At 36.8% G+C, this 21,503-nt stretch overlaps 1 protein-coding gene across 2 annotated transcripts in view; it reads right to left on the reverse strand.

Moving 5' to 3' along the window:
- mast3a (microtubule associated serine/threonine kinase 3a) overlaps positions 1–18,574 on the reverse strand; it is a 33,956-nt gene extending 15,382 nt beyond the window's left edge. Inside the window, exons 1-15 of one of the 2 annotated variants that reach the window (XM_016231943.1) lie at positions 18,507–18,574; positions 15,548–15,579; positions 12,712–12,788; positions 12,386–12,455; positions 10,793–10,868; positions 9,415–9,569; positions 8,120–8,195; positions 7,728–7,937; positions 4,756–4,857; positions 4,297–4,429; positions 4,110–4,174; positions 3,002–3,087; positions 1,149–1,357; positions 897–1,035; positions 676–808 (exon numbers count right to left, since the gene is read on the reverse strand). In XM_016231943.1, the coding sequence (XP_016087429.1) occupies positions 676–808; positions 897–1,035; positions 1,149–1,357; positions 3,002–3,087; positions 4,110–4,174; positions 4,297–4,429; positions 4,756–4,857; positions 7,728–7,937; positions 8,120–8,195; positions 9,415–9,569; positions 10,793–10,868; positions 12,386–12,455; positions 12,712–12,788; positions 15,548–15,579; positions 18,507–18,545 (1,602 nt within the window). In that variant the 5' untranslated portion in view covers positions 18,546–18,574. Of the gene's footprint in view, positions 1–675; positions 809–896; positions 1,036–1,148; positions 1,358–3,001; positions 3,088–4,109; positions 4,175–4,296; positions 4,430–4,755; positions 4,858–7,727; positions 7,938–8,119; positions 8,196–9,414; positions 9,570–10,792; positions 10,869–12,385; positions 12,456–12,711; positions 12,789–14,305; positions 14,796–15,547; positions 15,580–18,506 lie in introns of those variants that run through there. The other variant, XM_016231942.1, reaches the window with a different exon arrangement.
- Positions 18,575–21,503: the final 2,929 nt, after the last annotated feature.

Consider the following 21,503-nt stretch of genomic DNA (forward strand, 5'->3'; position numbering starts at 1 on the left):
GAAAGATCCAAAGATCAGCATTTATCTGAAATAAAAAGCTTTTGTAACATTATACACTATTCCATTCAGTATCATTTTTATTAATTTTTTGGGAAAGAAATTAATACTTTTATTTACCAAGGATGCTTAAAATTGATCAAAAGTGATGATAAAGGCATTTATAATGTTACAAAAGATTTCTATTTCAGATAAATAGTGTTCATATCGATATCGGAATTATATCGTATCGACCGAAATTAAGAAATATATCGTGATATCAATTTTGGCCATATCGTCCAGCCCTAACTCAGCCTACACCTCAAATTTGCACATAATATACCTGTACATACAAAACTGTCTATTGTAATATACCTGCACATACAATTGTCAATTTATATATTTTTATTCCTTATTTACTTGTTCTATTTTTTATTATCTGTGTTTTTGTTCTGTCACTGTCATTCTGTTACACTGTGGAAGTTTCTGTCACGAAAACAAATTCCTTGTATGTGTAAACATACCTGGCAATAAAGCTCATTCTGATTTTGAACATTGCCTTTTTGTTTTATGGGGGGGAAAAAGAAAAAAAAAGTGGGGTAGAAATTATGTGAATAAATTAAGACAAAACTAGTCCTTTAATGTGAAAAATTTTAACTAGTGCAGTATTTGGTGTGCTGAATGTACAGGTAGACTGACCTGTTTATCAATGAACTCTCGTGTGTCTTTCTCCATGTGTTCTTCATACAGGTTTGTCGTCATATTCATTAAACCGATTTTAGACAAACCGAAGTCAGTCAGTTTAATGTGCCCCATTGATGTAATGAGCAAGCTGAAGACAGGAAACAAACACAATGAATGCAATATTTGCAGGATGTGGAGTCATGCGTAACTGCAGGATTACATCGAGCAGCTCTTACTTGTCAGGTTTGAGATCCCTGTGCACAATGCCATAATTATGAAGATACTCTAGTGCAAGAACCGTCTCTGCAAAGTACATTCTGGCCATGTCCACCGGCAAGGGACCCATATTCTTCAGCAAATTTGCACAGTCTCCACCTGCAAAGACAATTTCATATTAAAACATTACAGCTGCAGACTCACAGCAGTACACATGAAAAATGACGCATGTGTGTACATATTTGTAACAACACATCACTCCTCTGACTCACCCTCCACATACTCCATGACCATGCAAAGGTGCCGTCGTGTCTCAAAGGAGCAGAACATGCTGACCACAAAAGGGTTTTCTGCAAACGTCAAGATGTCTCGTTCCACAAACACCTGCTGGATCTGGTTCCTCAGGATCAAGTTCTGCCGGTTGATCTTCTTCATGGCAAACCGCTGCCGTGTCCCGCGATGCCTTACTAGGTACACAGCCCTGCGAGTCAACCCTCAAATCAGGATCAAAGCCGATTGATACTCTCAAGGCTGGAATCCACCACATTTTGGATTCAACCAATCTCAAAATTTAAAAAAAATCAGACACTTGTTGACTTTGTAAATGGTTAGAGAGAGAATCATATACTAAATGACACACAATCAGACTTTTAAGTCATTACAAACACAACAAACAGAAACATGCGCCAGGAGACTAGGGCTGCACGATATTGGAAAAAGCTCACATCGCAATATTTTTTTTCTGCGATATACTGTATATAGAAAACAAATCAGATGATTTCAATAGCTCTATTTGAAAAAAGAAAAAAAAACAATGACTGGGGTGATTTTGTAGGCGAGTAAATCAGCATTGGAAATAAACAAATTACAAGCATAGATAAATAACAGAACAAAGATACAAATGAAATAAGCAGTGCTTTATATTTTTCAGGTAAGTCTAACAGTATTCAGGTACAGAAATTGAAGAATCAAATGTAAAACAACACTGCATAGTTTTCACTATAAATAAAATCCAACAAATCTGTGTTAAAGCAACAAAAGTGATTTTTTTTGTGTGTGTTTGGTTGTTTGATTAACGTTCATGACAGAGAAAGCAACAGGAACATTAAACTGCTGTGAACCAATATACTGTTAGACATCCATTTTCTTTCTCAACTGTTTCCCTTCGCCTAAGCCATAAGCAACTGTGTTTACAATGATACTTGCGGAGCACAGTATTTCAGGCACAAATAGACGCAGAAGTGAACAGAATTCAGTGTTCACGTGCATCTGCGTGGCTCTCACCACGTCTACACTGGATGCGGCGCGACACGACAAATCCCCGACAGTAAACTGATGCCTCGTTCCATTTATGACGTACTGACACAAAGTTCAAATGATATGCAACGGTCGCTTTGTCACGTTCAGTGTAGACAGATTTTGGGGCTGTTCACATGTTGCGCCTAAAGACGCGTGGAAAACGCCACCCGCGCCGCTTTCTCCTTTCCAAAGCGCTCGGGAAATGCTCTCCGCGACGACGCGGAAGTTTCAATAAAGGATAAATGGATTTCCAGCACGGAAAATTGCTTGCAGTAGCTCTGCTACTAAATTTATTTAAAATGGGTATCTCTGTACAGCTGTCGCGTCCGGTGTAGACGCCGTGTCTGTGTGTGAGCAAAGAAAACGATGAGTATAAATATAACGATCAGTATACTAAACATCGCACATCCTGCGATGTGACTATCGCGGATGTGCACATCGCGATATCAATGCTGAAACGATATATCGTGCAGCCCTACAGGAGACACATGACAAATGAAAACAATGTTGTTGTTTTTTTTTTTAAATCAGCTCAAAATATCAACCATGTTTGATATCTTCTGACTGGATGGGATCATAGTCTGGAGCTAAAAATTGGGTGTCTTTGCCCATAACAAACTACGTCATTTTCTGACTGATCAAAATCTGCAGACTTGCTCTGACTTTCTTCAACTAGCGTCGACCTCTCCAGAATGCAACTGAGGCAAAACTCTAGACGAAAGTTATGTAGTGTATTCCAGCCTTTCATCAACTGGTGACCTAAATTCAAGTGATTATAAAACAGTCTATTCCTTTTTAAAGTAAAAAGCAATAAAAGGGAGCTCACCCATAAGCCCCATTGCTGATGAGCTTTATAGTCTCAAAATCTCTTTCCAGAGGTTTTCTTCGAGGCGTTGTGGTTCCAGGACGATTCTAAGGCATAAAATATGAACTCTTAAGAACAGAGCAATACAACATCTATTTGACTGAAATTCATAAGTCACAAGCTAAAAAGGCCGTGGTCTAGAACATTAACAGTTTTTTTTCTCCACAAATAACAGTTAAGCCAACCTTAACATATACATACACACACATATATATATATATACATACACACCACACACACATACACGTACACTTACTTACCATTCAAAGGTTTTGGGTCAGCAAGAATTTTTTTTCCAATGCAATTCATTTTTTTTTTTTAAATGCATCCTTGCTGAATAAAGGTAAAGACGTTTATAATGTTACAAATTATTTCTGTTGAATACAATTTCCACCAAAATATTGAGCGACTCAATGTTTTCAATATAAGAAACGTTTCTTGAGCAGCAGATCAGCATATTAGAAGGGTTTATGAAGCATCATGTGACACTGATGACTGGAGTAATGATGCTGAAAATTCAGCTTTGCATCACAAGAATAAACGATATTTTAAAATACAGTAAAATAGAAAAGTTCCTTTAAATTGTAAAAATATTGCAGTTTTTACTGTATTTTTGATCAAATAGATGCAGCCTTGATGAGTATTAGAGACTTTTCTTTCTTATGACCCAACTTGTGAACGGTAGCTTATATCAGACTTTACAACTGCTTTTAACGTGACCCCATCCAATCTCAATTTAAAGTGTGAGAGTGTCAGAATCTGAAATTGTTTTGATGGCAGACTTTAGCAAAGTAAGTAAAAATGAGAGAAAATTAAAAGTTAATTTTAAATTAAAATTTTTTAAAGTTTACTACATATGTATGGGTTGAATTTGCACCAATATTAAAGTAATGCACATTAGTTATTTACATTTTACAGCTATACAAAATTATTCTTCTGAAACAGTTTGCACCTTGGCTCAGAAAGAAATCTGGAGCTTGAACCCCTTGGAAAGAGAAGTGTGAGACCTCCAGTGGTGTGGAGAAACAACCCTTTTAAGATTTTGTCAAGCCTTGATTTATTTTCTTACCCCTGTAGTGTCATCCAGTTCTCTGCTTGGGCTGCCTGAGTTGTTGTGCTCAAGCTGCACCATGTCTGAACCCAAAGACAAGAGGAAAATCAATCACTTGTTTGCCTAAGGCTAAAATTTAATTACCCTTTACAACATAGACAAATTTATAATTTAAGGGTGGGTGCTAGATAAATCATAATTATACCCTCCAGGGGGTCTCGAGTGAGACCCAGTTGGCTGATGATGTATCGGGGGATGTCAGTCTTGATGCCCTGGCCAACTTTTGCATGGTCTTCTGCAACTTCAAGACGCTGATAAAACTCCTCAGGGTCAAACTCCTGATGGTTAATAGAAACATGATATAACAGCATTATAGAAATGGCATTAGACGGAGTCACAGTCTTCACACAGTAATTAATTACAAAAGGTAGATTAAATAGGTCACAGGTGGTTTTCAAAATAATATGGAACTCTGCTGGGCAATAAATTCAATTTAAACCCTCACCATTCTGCTGAGATTTTATGTGGGGGATTTTTATTTTTTTTTAAAAAGAAAAGAAAGAAAGGTAAATGGCAAAATACTAAATATTTATTCATATTATATAGTAATATTTATGAATAGAAAGTGAGAATATTTATTTATTTATTTAGTCAATGTATTTACCAGACATTCCAGTAGTCTTGCTGGTCTGGAAATAATGATGAGAATCTTCTTCACGAGTTTAGCAATGACAGTCACTTCCTCACTCTCAGAGCGCTCATATGCCTGTGGTAAAAAAATTTTAAAAAAACCTCAGGGCCAATGCAAATAAACTTTACGAGCACAAAACAAAACAGCCTACATTTTTGCATAAAGTTTGGTAGATATTACCATGAGTCAGATCTCAAATGGTAAAAGTTGCAGCAATAAGTGACCCAAGACCATAAAAACCTCTCAAGCTCCTGATGACATTTAAGACAAACAAGTCATTTAAAGCAATAGTTAACCCAAAAATTACACCTTTTTTATTTAATTCACCCTCATGTCATTCCAAACCTGTATGACAGCATTTTAAACTATGAAGAATTTTCATGAGGCTCTTTTCCACAGTTCATCTTTACAACATCATTCATTAAAAATTATATTTATAAAAAAAAAAAAAAAAAAGAAATGAAAAAAACCACCAATACCTGCCATAAGCAAGCACCTTGGAAAGGTAAATGGAATTTGCTGCACCACGACCGGTTTCCGCTTTCTTAATTTAATCAGCCTCTTCCTTCATTTTGCTATTCATGACTTCAGAAGCATGAAGCAAAAGCTCCTCAGGGAGACAAAAGCAGTCTCTCACTTGCCCTAATTAACCATCCTTCCCTCCAGTGTCGACATGCCTGCCAGGGCACACAAACACTTCAGACTAGTGTGCATTACTGCTGCTCTCTCTTCAGCCTCTTTCCAGAAAAACTTCACATGACAACAGCAGCTTGGTATGAGGAAAGCAAGCTGCCAGTTTATTTTAAAACAAAAACACGGTAACATGTGCCTGTATAGATACAACATGTATCTAACACACAAGCCATGCTGTATTATGTAGCTAATATTGATCAAATAATAACATTGACCAAAGACGACAAAACTTTTCATTGCTTTTGGCTGGATACCTTCAGAAGCTGTAATAAACGCTCTACAATCATTCTTTCGCACAATTAACCAAAGTCAAACTCCAACAGCATCAAATTTGTATGATTTTAAATGCATCATAATTTTAAAGACCATCGATATTTTTGACTTGTTCTTAAATCATTTATTTTTAATTACATTGAGAGACAGACTACCGTTCAAATGTCTGGGATCAGTATGAAGTTTTTGAAAAAAAGTCTCTTATGCCCACCAAGGTTCCATTTAATTGATAAAAAATACAGAAATAAAACAGTAATATTGTGAAATATTATCACAATTTAAAGAAATGCATTTCATTTTAAATATATTTCAAAAAAATATTTAATTTAACATTTAATTTATTCATGTGATGGCAAAGCTGAATTTACAGTTTCACATAGGGATGCACCAAAATGAAAATTCTTGCCCGAAGCTGAAACCGAACAAAAAGAAGCACTGGGCCGAAGGCCGAATATGGTTTTTAGAGGTTTTTTTTTCACCCCATGTATTTTGTCAATTTCTTTCACCATTGCATAGATTAAATAGCCAAAATGTGCTTTTTACTGTTTTGTCTTGCTTTTCACAGAAAAAATCTATTACAAAACAACAATTTAAAAATTATATTTTTTAACATTCTAGCAGACACTATACCAACAAAGCACAATTTAACTTAAAATTAATAAGTTAGTAAAATAATACTTTTTTGGCCATCAGACCCCCTACTAGAATCAGGCATGTATTTTTTACTGTACAAATAAAAGCAGCCTTGTTGAGCAGAAGATACTTTTTTTTTAAACATTAGAAAATATTACAGATCCCAATTTGAACACTGTGTGAGAATGTTAAACTAAATGTATTAACTGAGCTGTTGTAATTATTATTATTATTGTCTTACAGAACAACAGTAAAATTACAATACTAACATTTATGAATGTTGATGTAGTTCTTGCTTTTTCTCAACTTTAATTTTGGCGGAAACGTGCAGGAAGACCTGCTTCTTTTCTCAGCAGATTTATAAATGAGTCTCATTACGAATACGTCACACGTATTGCAATGTCACATGCCTTGTAAAAATTCATAAAAATGTGACTGAGCAACTGACGAGTAACACTGTTTCAGCGCAGATTTTCCTTGCGCTTTGAACTTTGAAACCTGGTTAACAAGCAGATCCACCGCGAGTTTGTGCAGTGCTGTCAGAATACATGCAAATGTATTAAAAAAAACAATGTTCTGCAGTTTATTTACTAATTGTTTAAGGCCATTTCAATCATCATACAGTAAGAAGCAACAATCGCCCCTTCCTCTTCTCATCAAAGACATGCGATGCAGTACTAAACAGTCTCTCACTGTCGGTGCTTGTAATGATTTTTGCGACTTTAAATGCTTCCACACTGCTGACATGTTTGTTGCATTATAAAGAGTGCACGCCTCTCACTCTGCACTGGTTGCTATTTGATCGCGTCACATCATTGTTCGGTACAATTTATTCGGTCTTTTCACTTATTTGGCCGAAAGAGCATTTTTTGCTATTTTTCGGCCGAATAATTTCGGTTGCCGAACATTCGGTGCATCCCTAGCTTCACATGGTCCTTCAGAAATCATTCTAATATGCCGATTTGGTGAAAAGAAAGTTCAAATGAACTGCAATTATTTGAAATAGAACTTTTTAGTAACATTATAAGAGTCTTTACTGTTACTTTTGACCAATTTAATGTGCCCTTGCTGAACAGAAGTATTCATTTCTTACCAAAAGCAAAGATTTGAACAGCGGGGTACTGCATTGTTTTAATATATTTTCATTAATACTTAGCCTAAATTGTTCAAGAATTTTTTAACTTAACTTGTACCGAGTAAGGAAATTCTGGTCTTTTGTGACATTAATTCTTTTGCAAACTCTGGATCCAAGTAAACCAATCATTTATAATCAGATGCAAATGTCCACATGACAATACAAAATCTGTCATTTTTCACTTCAATACAGGTATGGAATACGTTTCTACCTCATGTAGGAAATTTTCTAATTTTTCCTGAAGTTCCACAAAGTAGCAAGATGTGATGAGCCCCTTTCTGGACTTCTCCAGACAGTCTCGGACGAGCTCAACCAGCTGGTGTTGAATGAAGCCCAGCACTCCATCAGCAAGAGGAGGTGCGCTGTCTGGAGAGTAGTCTGCAATCACTGCCAGCAAACGCCCCTCCATCTGAGCTGTAGCCTGCAAGGGTGATAAAACGCTGTGAGACTGCGTAGGTGACAATTGTCATTTGTTTTGTTTGGACCAACCAGGCCATCAATTTTCCCACAGCCACAATTTAAACAAAGTAAACAACATGTGATGACATGATGTGGCATCCACATCCATGATGAAAAACAATTGAAATGTCAGAGCTCAATTACCTTTGGAAACCGTTCTTTGTAGACGTGATTCATCATCACGATCTCGTTATCAAAAGAGCCATATGTCCGCCCAGGGCTACAAAACAAAACAATACTTCAGTTACATTAAATTGATCACATCTACTTTTCTTATTTTATACAAACAAATTTACTTCAGAATGAAAATTCTGTCATCATTTACTCACCCTCATTTCATTACAAACCCTGTCCATGACTGACTGACTTCTGACAAACACAAAAGAACTGTGAAGGCCTTGGTTGCTTTTTTCAGTGCAATTACACTGAATGGCAACTAAAGCTTTTTGGCTTAAAAAAGGACACAAAAGCACCATGAAAAAATGAAAATGGCTCTCAGTATGACTTGCGCAACGGTGTTTTTATATTTCTTTTTAATAAAACTTTTTTAAAAGTTGGTTTCAGTGATTGAAATAAATCTGAAATAAAATATAAATATTAAATATAAATAAATATAAACTTAAAAATATAAATGCTGTCCTGGCAACTTTTCTTATTGGAAATAAAAATAAAGCTAAATATTAATATTTAAAAGCACTAATACATTTTTTTTAATGATAAATAAATAAAAAGCTAAAGAAAAAATCTAAATATTTATAAATACTATAATAGTATATAAATAATACTCAAATAACAATATTGCGCAGTATATTTGAAGTCTCCGGAGACTTGTGTGTGAGGAAAAATACCAAAATTTGTAACACTTTTGCCTCCTTTTTAAAGCTTGCAATTGCATGAAAAACTGTCTTCCAAAATCCCCCCTTTTGTGTTCCTCAGAAGATATAAAGTGATACAGGTTTGGAAAGGCATAAAGATGAATAAATGAAAGATAAATATTTACTAAAGTAAACTCACTAGTAGTATAATTTTATTGGGTCATATTTTTGAATTTCTCACTGGTTAAGATAATTTTGCCAGTGAAGTTAATCATTGTTTAGAACATAAAATCTGTGTAGATTTTCCATGCCAAATGTGTCAAGCAGAGTGTATTGTTAAGCATTAGCTAATTAAAATACGGTGTTTGCAAACTTTTTCCCATCACTGTATAAGAGCAAGTAAGTGAGTAACACCCTGGCACGTACAAGCCAAACTAAGCTTTCATTCTTATTCACTTGGTATCAAGAAATTCAAAAGTTACAATTGAAATTTCACATTTTCTATGCCAGCAAACATATTTCAGCAGCTAACTGAATTGCAATCTCTCTATGAAAATGCTGCATTTCACATATTAGCTTTTTTTTGTCTAAAGCTCGTTTTTTTCCCCTACAACAAACAGAGACCTAAGACTCCGTGAGCGAGGACGGAAAGGCAAGGGCTGTCCATCCTCATCTGCCACACTCTCTGAGCTCCTGAAATGCTTGAAGAGGCGATGGAGGTCATCTGGGGTGGGCTGGGAGGGCAGCTGGTGCAGGAGCTCCTGTGAGGAGGAGGAAGACTAGTGCAGAAGAAGAGCAAGAGAGACAGAAACACAGCCAGATTCACACAACAAATCACATTTACGTGTATCTATTGTGTCACCCTAATATTATGGATGTGTAAAAATGTAACAACAGTTGTTTAGCAATAGTCTGCATAGCAAGGCGTGTGCTCAGATTGCAAGAAACAAAAGTGGTGAGCATGTGACAGTCTAAAGCTGCTTATTAATGTGTGCAATTATGCAAGACAACTACAGGACGGGACACTTTCCATTCTCGGTAGCAGTAGTCTGTGGTACAGATGGTAATTTAAGACTGAAAATCTCGGGAAAGGAGAATGAGCAGAAGAGCACATGACAGGACCAATGCTGGGAGGAGGAAACCAAAGAAGCTTCACAGCTTCCCTCTGAATAAAGTCTCCACTGACACTGGCTCAATAGGACATTGTTAAACAAGGCTGACCTCATCGCATGAGCAATGAATGGCCATATATCATTTCAAAAAAGAGAAAGGGGCTTTCTTTTTTTTTTTTTTTTTTACGATTTCCTTGAAATTAAATCAATTAAATTAATCAATTTCCACTAGTGGGAATTACCCACAATGGTCAACCCTGTAGTTAAATAACAAATGACATGACCAATGGAATTCTATGAATTCCATGGCTATTTTCAAGGCAAGAACAGGGTTTAATCAGTTCAGATTATGTAAATAAAATGACTAAATATAATTAAAAGGGTATAAAGGTTACCAATTACTATTATGATTTTATCATAATTTTATAGAAAGCAATATGTAGCCAATTAAATACTTTAGAGCAGAACTGATCATCAAAAAATGTATATTCATTATCAAAATTCCCCATCCTTTTCCATGATTTTTAAAATGTTATTTATTTTCATGACTTTTTTTTAGGAATGGAAATCACCATTTCTCCACAATTCATATCGCAATGTTACTGTAGACTCTGAAGACTTCAACACTGAAAAGTGCATCAATATTAATAAAGAAATGTAGCACGCTATATACTTTTTCAACTAGCTGCACTAGTAAGTGCTCTTAATGTGCACTCCAAAAGCAAAAGCAAACAATCTACAAATAACACATTTAATATATGATGACTTAAACATGTGATCTGTGCATTGTTTGATTATAAAGAAAAACACTGCAGATGAACTGGACTGATGGCTCAAGAAAAGGAAAGCAAAGAGGGTCTTTTCAGAATAACTGAGATGGGCCCACTCACTGAAACAGCAGAACTGGGTGGATTGGTTCCATATCCAGAGGAGACAGATGCTACAGACCACCTTCGCGTGTCTGGTCTAAAATAGGGCAGAGATATAAGAAGACATGATGGTGAAGACATGATCTCCATTCAGATAGTTATCCAAACTATCAAAATACAGGTTATTTTAATAACTAGTCCCATGAATGAAAGACTGAAAACCTACAATCAAAAGTTTGGGGTCTATTTTTGAAAAAGGTATCTTATGCTCACCAAGGCTGCATTTATTTGATAAAAAAAACAATAAAGACTGAAATATATTGTGAATGAATAATATTTTGGGGGAAGTCGTGGCCTAATGGTTAGAGTCGGACTTGTAACCCAAAGGTTGTGGGTTCAAGTCTCGTACCGGCAGGGATTATAGGTGGGGGGAGTGAATGTACAGCGCTCTCTCCCACCTTCAATACCACGACTGAGGTGCCCTTGAGCAAGGCACCGAACCCCCAACTGCTCCCCGGGCGCCGCAGCAAAAAATGGCTGCCCACTGCTCCGGGTGTGTGTTCACGGTGTGTGTGTGTGCACTTTGGATGGGATAAATGCAGAGCACTAATTCCGAGTATGGGTCACCATACTTGGCCACATGTCACTTCACTCACACAATATGGGGAAATAATACTAACATTTAAAGTAACTGCTCTCTATTCTAATATATTTTAAAATGTCATTTTTTTCCAGCCAAAGCTGAATTTTCAGCATCATTACTCCAGTCTTCAGTGTCACATGATCCTTCAGAAATCATTCGAATATGCTGATCTGCTGCTCAAGAAACTTTTCTTATTATCATCAATGTTATCAGTTGTGCTGCTTAATATTTTTGTGGAAACTGATACATTTTTGAGGATTCTTTGATGAAGAGAAAGTTCATAAGAACAGTATTTATTTGAAATGGAAATCTATTATTACATTATAAATGTCTTTATTGCAAATAAAAGTATTAATTTCTTTTAAAAAAATTTTTAAAAAAACTGACCCCAACTTTTGCATGACAGTCTATATACCAGATATATTTACATAAGTTACATAAGCAACACTTAAATTGCATTTTAAATAGACTAATAGCTAGACTAATAGAAAATTTTAATAAAACATAACTTTAACACACTTCGCTTCTTTCAAGAACTTAAATAACCTTTAACCAGTCATATCATTTATCCACAAATAGATGCATGCTTTTAGGGCACATTAAAGACACAACCAAAAACAACTCATTACATCTTCATTGAGCTGTTCAAGGAGGCTGGCAGGATCCCATCATTTCAAGTAAGCATTAATAAAAGCGGATGGAGCCTCAGCACATAATCATGGCAGCGTAAAGTAATGAGGCTACACGCTGACTTCACTATAATTGCTGTGACAAATGCCAAGCTTCCCATCCACGGTACAGCCTTGAGGGCAGCTGCAGCGAACGCAGAATCTTATTGGCCAGCTAGAAACCTTTCCACTCATTCCTCGCTTTTATACTGCCATTATGAAAGGGCAGATATAAGATATAGCACAAATGACTAATGTGAATAAATTTGGACATGTTTGTAGTATGCAGTCTCATTCTCTTACCTCCGTATGAATGGAAAATTGACCGAAGGACTGCTGGAGACATTTCTGGGACTGTCCAGAGGACTGTTGCCTGTAGAAAACACCTTCTATGATTAACATGCACATTCTGGTTGTTTTACAGAGTTATTGGATGCCAAAGTGGCTCTGTATTGCCTGGCACTCTTTGTCAGGCTTTGTTGACAGAGTGTTACTGGCATTGGCATATTCAAACAGTGGGCTGGATGTGCAAGCATGTTATGCTACCCGGTGTTTATCATCAAGCACAGTGTAAATCAAACATCATTATCATAATTGAGAGAGAAGCAAAAATAAGTAATTATAACTACCAGCTGGCAAAGGAAGGGGTGAGAGCGGTCTTGATAGAGTAGGCGAGGGAGCCAAACTCTTCCTCTTGTTCCGATTACTGTGGAAAGAAAACTCTTATTCTTGTTAAAGGCACAAAACCCCCAACAACTCCAGTTTCACAATCCTCATTATTATGAAAGCCATCTATAGGGATGGTCTGTTAATGTGTTCAGTACTGGAACACAACCTAACAATTTGATTTTACAAAAACATTTCGTTAAACCTGGTGTAACAGGCCTGTGTACATTTATTAGACTGCAGAATAATTGTTACAATTGCCTTTAAAAGCTTTGAATTTAAATGTAAACTCAGTAAGGTTTTGTTTAGCTGGCTCTTATTCATCCCAATAGTACCATAGTACCAGTGGTTTGGGGCTCTATACTGACATCTATTGGCCTGGATGCATTAAGGTTTTGTTTCATTCTATTTGTTCTATGGCTTTCATTTGCAGTTGAACGGAGGCATTTCGACCTTCGTGCATTCACAACACTTATTCTTGGTCAGCGTATGGAAACTGCAGATCATCATTGATAGTTTCAAGTAGTAAACATGCTATTAGTATAAGTAGTTGCCCACTCAAATGCATAAAAAGGCTGGTCATGTGACATCAACATGGCAGCACCCACAAAGGGGCGACCCTCTCCATGCAGAATAAAACAGCTTTTTCAGAATAAAACCGATCATTTTCTACAATCTCATATGTTTAATGAGATATATACACATATATTAAAGCACTGTTTATTTCTTAATATGTAAACCTTTTTTTAATTAGCAAATATTTGCACCGTTCAACATATACATGCTTTATTTTATTACACTTTTTCTTAAAAAAATAATTTAATACAACCCTGCTGAAAAAAAACAGCTAAACCAGCCTAAGCTGGTTGGCTGGTTTTAGCTGGCCATCCAGCCTGGTCTTAGGTGATCAGCAGGCTAGTTTTAGAGGGGGTTTTGGCCACTTCTTTAGCTAAAAGCAGCTAAGACCAGCCAACCAGCTTAGGCTGGTTTTAGCTTGTTTTGTTTTTTTTAGCAGGGAATTTTGCTTGGCTTATATTAAAAAAAAAAATTATTATAAATAAACACTAAAAATTATTTGACCTCAATGCCCTAACTTTTGACTACAGACTAGCCTGCTATTGAGCACACTAACTATACTTTGTTGACAAAGACTTCAAAACGAAATATAACAATGAAACAGTCCTCACAGACCCACCATACAGACCGTTAAGCTGTATATAAACATTATGTAAAGACTAGACAACAGAATATGACCATCCACCGCCAACAGGACAATGAGCAGCAGACGCTCTGCCGTACATGGGCCACGTTTACTATCGGAACAAAAACAGTGTATGCTGTCCACAAGAGATCGAGAATGTTAAAGCTGATATTTTCCACCATCATAGTAGTTAGTTATATGGGATTTTCAAAGACCGATCTAGATTATCAAGCACATTTCTCGCGGTAGCGCCTGTGGGATTTTTCCAAGTTACAGCAAATTTGGCGGACCAACCTAGACGATTAATAATCAATCACACGGAAAATATACAGTAGCATGCTTAAACTCGTCGTTACCTCTTGGGTCGTTTGACTAAACCTCCTGAAACGAACTGACTTTTATAACTCGGACACACCGTCCAGTAATTCCGATCAGACATGTCGGTGTGCTCGTCTTCGTTGTCCCCGCAGTTAAGAAATCCTCATCGATGAAACACCGCAGCATTGGCACGAGTAAAAGCAGTGAAGTCTAATGTCATTCCCAGGCGAACTCCATGTCGACACAGACTCCATTGCATGCAGTACGGGGGAGTAGACAGAAAGCGCCTTAAGTACAGCAGCGTGATGCCATCATCGCGTTATTTTCTCACAGTGACACATTGCCACATAGGTTTGGAAAATGCCATCGTCTGGTTATACTCAAGCCCTGTCACCTCCAAACGGGTGCTGCTCGCGCGCTTAAAGGTACAGCAACCCAACTGTAACGATATTACAAGTTTAGGGCAACCATAAAAGAAAGGCGGGTGTGCGGAGTGGAGGAAGTTGTCATAGAGTCTGACTGAAAGAAGGGGTCATGGTGGGGTTTGAACGTCACGGTGCCGGGCAACTAAACCGCCTCCTTTAACCTAGCATGCAAAGAGTGTCGCATACCGGTAAGCGCGTGTAATATGTTGTTGAGGATACTGGCCAAACTTTCAGAAACCCTCCTCTGACCTGGCTTTAAGACTAATATTCATATGAGCGTGTGACATAGTAAATTAATTAATGCCCCAATGCTAATGAATACTGTATGGATGTAAATACTAGCCTAATATTAAATAGGTTGGTAAATAATCGAATAATACCGATCGATAAAAACATTTAATATTACCAAAAAATTTGAAAATGTAAAAAAATAGGATGTTGCAGACAGATAAATAACCCATGTCCTGTTATTACAGTTTTATTCTGACAAATTATTTTTTTATAATGCATAAATCTTAATACATTATTCATTATAAATGCCAGAAATGTCAAGAGTTTTTTATATAACTTTTTAAATTATGATATCAAATATATTTGATATATATAAATGCATCATTCATTCATTCATTCATTTTAGGTATGCAAACGTGAATTTAATCTGCTTTACATGCATACTTCATTTAATAAATGAATTAAAAATTTTCAATGCAAACTTTTTGACTTTTTTATATTAATGCAACATAAATACTAGAATTGTCAAAAGTGAAGGGAACGAAAGAAAGTATATGAACACAAAACAACCTAAATGAAAATGACAGTGACAAAATATTATATATGAGAAAGAAGCCTACTCACATATTTCCTCTTCGTGGAAGGCTCAGTTCCTTCTGGAAAGTAATAAAGACTGTGTTAATTTAAATAACTGAAGACACGTGTAACATACATAATACACTTACGGACACGAATGGTCTGAGTTATGTTTTATCAAAGCATCTACCAAGTGTGTTTTAATGGAACCACAAATATTGCATTTAATATTGCATGAAAATAAAAAGCATGAGTAAGAGGGGCCTTGGATTTCAAAAGAATCAAATAAGCTGGGGTTAATTAGGCCATGATCTTACGCATACAACAATAGTCAAATATTGAATTTTAAAGACGACACTTCTTATCTTTGTGACAATGCCTTTCAATTCTTTAAAACCTACAGGAGTTCTGAACCAGAAACAAATCTTCCAGTCCACTTAAAGCTCAATACTGAGGGAGATGCAAGGTTTGTCTTATACAAGGCAAGCATTCACATTTTTCAGTTCAACACACTCAAACTGTAGTCCACATAATGTTACACATCTAATGAAAATAGAGCAAGTTTGGCTTTGTATTTCTGGATCCAGTTTTATCACTGACTCTTGATTTAATGCTTATAAAGCTTTAAGGTCGTACTTCATAATTAACATAATCAAATTACGCTATAACCTCACAAAATCCCTTGGTAGTTGCCAAGTTCCTATCAGTCCTGAAAACTGAAGCTTTTCAATGTCTCATTGTCCCGTTTTGGCTGGAGAATCACTGTCAGTGGGCTCAGGCCACTGAATATTTGGATGGACATCTGAAAGATTAATCAGAAAGTATGAGGCCAAACGAATACTTCATTAGTTGGGGGGCTGGAGTGTATTATCTTAAAACTCCTGAAGGAATGCCATATATGCATATAAAACGTAAGTGCTTTTGTAGAGACATACTATACATATGTCATCCCTTGCTTCTTCAGCTCCATTACAAATAATGCTCAAGCCAAAAGCAAAACCATTTCCATAAAACCATTTGTGATGGGGTAATGACTATCACATTAATAAATACATGACTGAGATCCAAATGGAAACTGCTTATATACCCTTCTGCTTTTGGATATAAATTTGCCAGCCCTCAGAAGTTGTAGATGTTTGTGTCTGCTCATTTAGTTTTTTACAGGGCCAGCTTTGGCTTTTACTAGGCTGTCGTGTTCCAAGTGGACTGTCAATGTAACGTACTTTGTCGCTTTGAATGAATGTCTTGTAGATGACCAATAACAAAGGTTGTCTTGTTTAGTCTCGACTCGTTCTGTGCCTAACCGTTCCTCAAGGAATTTTTTTTAAAGAAATAAGCTACTCTTTCTGAAAGATGTGTTTTATTAAAAAGCAACAATATATCTTTATTTATTTCACAGTTCTTGGTTTTTGCTAAAGTAAAGCCCAGAAGTGCACTGGACTTAAGTTGAGCTTCATAAAAAAAAAATCTATTTCCTGTGCCATAGTCAACAGATATAATACTGGTATTACATAATGATATGTGTCAAACTCTAATAAAACTCTCAAATGTAAGTGCTATGTCATCTGACATAGGTCAAACCCCATAACCTTTGTGTCACTATGTTCTGTTTTGCACAATCACAAACTTACGCACATGCAGTTGTGGATGATGCAACAGCAAGAGACAGAAATTCAGGTTTACCTCTGTGTAACAGGTTAGACCTGACATGTTTGGACAGAACATCAGACAGCCCATTTACTCATAACTTACTGCAGGGGGTGTTGTAAATGGGGTGAGCTGAAACACCTTCACTTTTACCATTTTGAAATTAACTACAGAAGTGAAATGTTAGAAGTAGATGTTGTAATTCTCTGTGTAATGTAAAGGATTCATACATGAGGAAAGTCTCCATGTCTGGCTTCTAATGTTATTTTCACTCATTCATTATAATAATGAATGCTATTTTCGTTCATTCATGATAATGAATACAAAGTATCATGCTGACCAGACAGGGAAGGTTGCAACTGCACCCACAAAAACACAAAATTAGACATATAGACTTAGCTATAATGGGGACATCGCATAGACTTCTTGTTTTTATATTGAGCTAGTTCTAAATACTTTAACCTAACAATACTATATCCCACATAATCCTAATCCTAAAACCCAGGAATCTTTCTACACTTTCTGCAAAATAACTTTATTTATTTATTTTATACTGCTTTAACAAATGAGAAATTCCTTAAAAGAATGTTGGGAGATTTTGTCAGGTTTAGCTTTTGACTTTAATTTACACCGTTTTGGGGGGAAATTGAAGAGTTCTAAATTGTTCATTGTTCATTTGTAACAGGCAAACATTGTGTTACTATATCATCATCATTTTTGGACACATGGCTTAAAAAACAGAATGACATACTTAAAATATGTTTTGATTCATTCACTCATCCGCCTCTGAAAACCATTCCGGTTTTCAGACAAATATAGCACAAAACACTTTTAGTGGGGGAAAAAATCAGTTTAGACATAGATTAATAAACACTATTTTATCGGGAGGGTAGTGCAAAAATAAGTTAAAGGCAAGTCTTTCCATCATAAATCGGAGCATATCAAATGCTGTAATCACCATGGCAACTGCCAATGAAACGTCTACTTCATCGAAACGTGCATAAATCAACAGCTGTTGTTTTTTTGTAATGTCGATAGTATAAAACCATATATTCAATTAATGTTATATTGCATATTTACAAAGTATATAATCCAAAACCCCTTTATTTTCAACACTCCCCGCGTCAAAACAAGCCATTTCCAACACTATACGATTCTCAGTTCAATGTACGTAAACAAACGGATGCGAGAAGTGTGATATATAAGTGATTGCAAAGATGCAACGATATAATTTACACATATATAATAAAACATACTGATACTGATGAACCACAGAATGTATGTTGTTAAATGAATAGGGATCAAGCCTATATCTTTAAAATGAATAATACTACTGTCTGTATCACTCATGCACTCTTACCTGCAGACCACGCCGCCTCAGGATATTTGGCTCATCCATTATGAATGCATTTTGTAGCTTTCCTGGTTAATTTTACCCATAATGTAAGGATGAATTTCTTTCACACATGAGATCTCTAACCCTGTTTCCTAGTCACCCAATCCATCCCTGATACAGCGAGCACACGGTCACCTGACTAGAGGATGAGACTGTCTGCGAGGAACCAATCAAATCACGAAGGCGGTAGCGACATGAATCAGTTAATGATGAGGAGCTTCTAGTCCTCTGGTGTTGCTCGGTCATTTTAGAAATCTTAAACATTTTTAAAAATCGCTACTTCATCGGAATGGTACGAAACTCGATGACTTTTATGGTAGCCTATAGTCGCGATTTGAACCACAAACAAAAAAAAAATTCTGATTCAGAATCAGAATCAGAAGGAGCTTTATTACCAAGTATGTTTACACACAAGGAATTTGACTTGGCGACAGGAGCTTCCAGTGCAGAAGAAAGTACAAACATAGTGCAGACATACAGTGGGTACGGAAAGTATTCAGACCCCCTTAAATGTTTCACTCTTTGTTATATTGCAGCCATTTGCTAATAGAATTACACAGTAAAGATGAAATAACACTAATATAAGAAAAACTGAAAAAAATAATGCACTATGTACTGAAATAGAAATATAGAGAGAAAAACATTTAATTGTTTAAATGAATGTACAGATATGTTATTTACAAGTGTACCGTTTATGTAGTTTACAATATATAATTTCCAGATACTATGTATAAAAGTGTCAGTTATGATGGACAGTGTGTAGTTATAAACGTTTTAATTGTTCAGGCTGAATATGGCCTGCGGGGGGAAAAACTATTCTTATGTCTGGCTATTCTGGTGGCCAATGCTCTAGCGCCGACCAGAAGGCAACAGTTCGAATACAGAGTGTGCTGGGTGTGAGGGGTCCAAAGTGATTTTACCAGCCCTTTTCCTCAATCTGGAGGTGTAAAGATCTTTGAGGTTGGACAGGGAGGAACCAATAGTCCTCTCAGCAGGACTGTCCGTTGTACTGTCTTAAAGGGGTCATATGATGCAATTTCAATATTTCCTTTCTCTTTGGAGTGTTACAAGCTCTTGGTGCATAAAGAAGATCTGTAAAGTTGCAAAGACTGAAGTCTCAAATCCAAAGAGATATTCTTTATAAAAGTTAAGAGTCAGCCACGCCTACCTAAAATGGCTCGTTCTAACACGCCCCCACATCTCTACGTCATGATGTGGGAAGATTTGCATAGCTCCGCCCAAATGTTCACGCAAAGAAAGAAGGCCTAACTTTTATTTTCGCTGTCGCAAAATCGTCCCAGTACTTTAGTACCATACATTTAGTTCTGGAACTAAAGCGGTGCGAAAGGGCCTATTGTTGCTGCCGCCATGTCATGAAGACGTGTGTGTGTTTGTGTTCTGTGTGTTTCATTGTGAAAGCGAAACTACTTTGTTTGGCCTTCCAAAAGAGGACGATATCCGCTTTGTCATGCCTGGAGCTGATCCGTGCTGGTCGCTGAGGAAATACATCAACTTCGCGCTGTGGATCGCCAGATCGGCTTTCACCGTGGACGAAGCGGAGTCCAGCCCGGGGTCATCATATGTGGTTGCCGCAAGCCCGCCGGACGCTCCTTCGTTGAATCCGCCGGCCACGCCGTTCTCAAGCCCGCCGTGTGTTATGCTGTGTGTTTCGTTGTGAAAGCGAAACTACTTTGTTTGGCCTTCCAAAAGAGGACACAACTAGAAATCAGTGGTTAAGTTGTATTTACAACAACACTGTGTGCAGAGCATTTTATGGAGGACTGTTTCCTGATCCTGGAAGAGTAGACTACAATGCCGGCTGTTCTGACTCACAGAATGTAAGTGTGTGGAAAATAATGTGTTTTTTAACTTTAAACCGCATAAACACATTTCAATACACCAAATACACAGAATAATGTAGCAACATCATATGACCCCTTTAATGTCTGATTTGGTGGCTGAAACAAAACCAGACAGTTTTGGATGTACACAGGACAGACTCAATGATGGCCGAGTAGAACTGTTTCAGCTGCTCTTCTGGCAGATTGAATTTCCTCAGCTGGCAAAGGATGTAAAACCTCTGCTGGGCCTTTTTAGCAATGGAGTCTATGTGATTGTCCCACTTCAGGTCCTGAGAGATGGTGGTGCCCAGAAACCTGAATGATTCTACTGCAGCCACAGTGCTGCTCATGATGGTGAGTGGGGAGAGTGCAGGGGGGTTTCTCCTTAAATCGACTGTCATCTCCAATGTTTTGAGCGTGTTGAGCTCCAGGTTGTTGTGATTGCACCAGTCAGCCAATTCTTTAACATCCTGCATGTAATCAGATTTGTCTCCACATGGTCAAAAATGACCGCTATTGGAAATGAATGGGAAATGCGCATACAGTGTGACACTTTAAAATATCAAGAGTGCAAAATAGACATAGACACACGTAAACTAGTGTAAGTGTAACACAAAGCATGTTTTTGCAAATGCGTGAAACAAAATGAATAATTCAGCCACAATGCAGTAAAAACACAGACACCAAGGAAGGGGTTACACTCTAAAACATCAAAAGTACAAAACAGACACACACACTAATACTCAAACATACACTCACTCACACAAACTCACTCACAGACACACACACACACACACACACACACACGCACACACACTATTAAACACACTCAAATGAACTGATGTGGCTGTAACAATATGGCAAAATTGAGCCAGAAGACTCAAATAAGAGGTTGAAATCAGATTGATTAATCTCTAGTATTCCTGTTCATTTTCTCTGTGTTGAGGTTTAACTAGAAAAATGTATGCAAAACCTGACATTTCAAACCAACATTTCAAACAAAAAAAACCTAAACCTTTACAAAAAGTTTTCTAAGAATGCCTAAATATATTTCCAAATCCACAACTTAATAAAAATAAGTATTTATGTCTATAAACAACTAGAGTATTTATCAGCATTT

Source organism: Sinocyclocheilus grahami, unplaced genomic scaffold, assembly GCF_001515645.1.
Source record: "Sinocyclocheilus grahami isolate Dianchi unplaced genomic scaffold, SAMN03320097.WGS_v1.1 scaffold402.1, whole genome shotgun sequence".
In the NCBI taxonomy this organism is placed as follows: domain Eukaryota; kingdom Metazoa; phylum Chordata; class Actinopteri; order Cypriniformes; family Cyprinidae; genus Sinocyclocheilus; species Sinocyclocheilus grahami.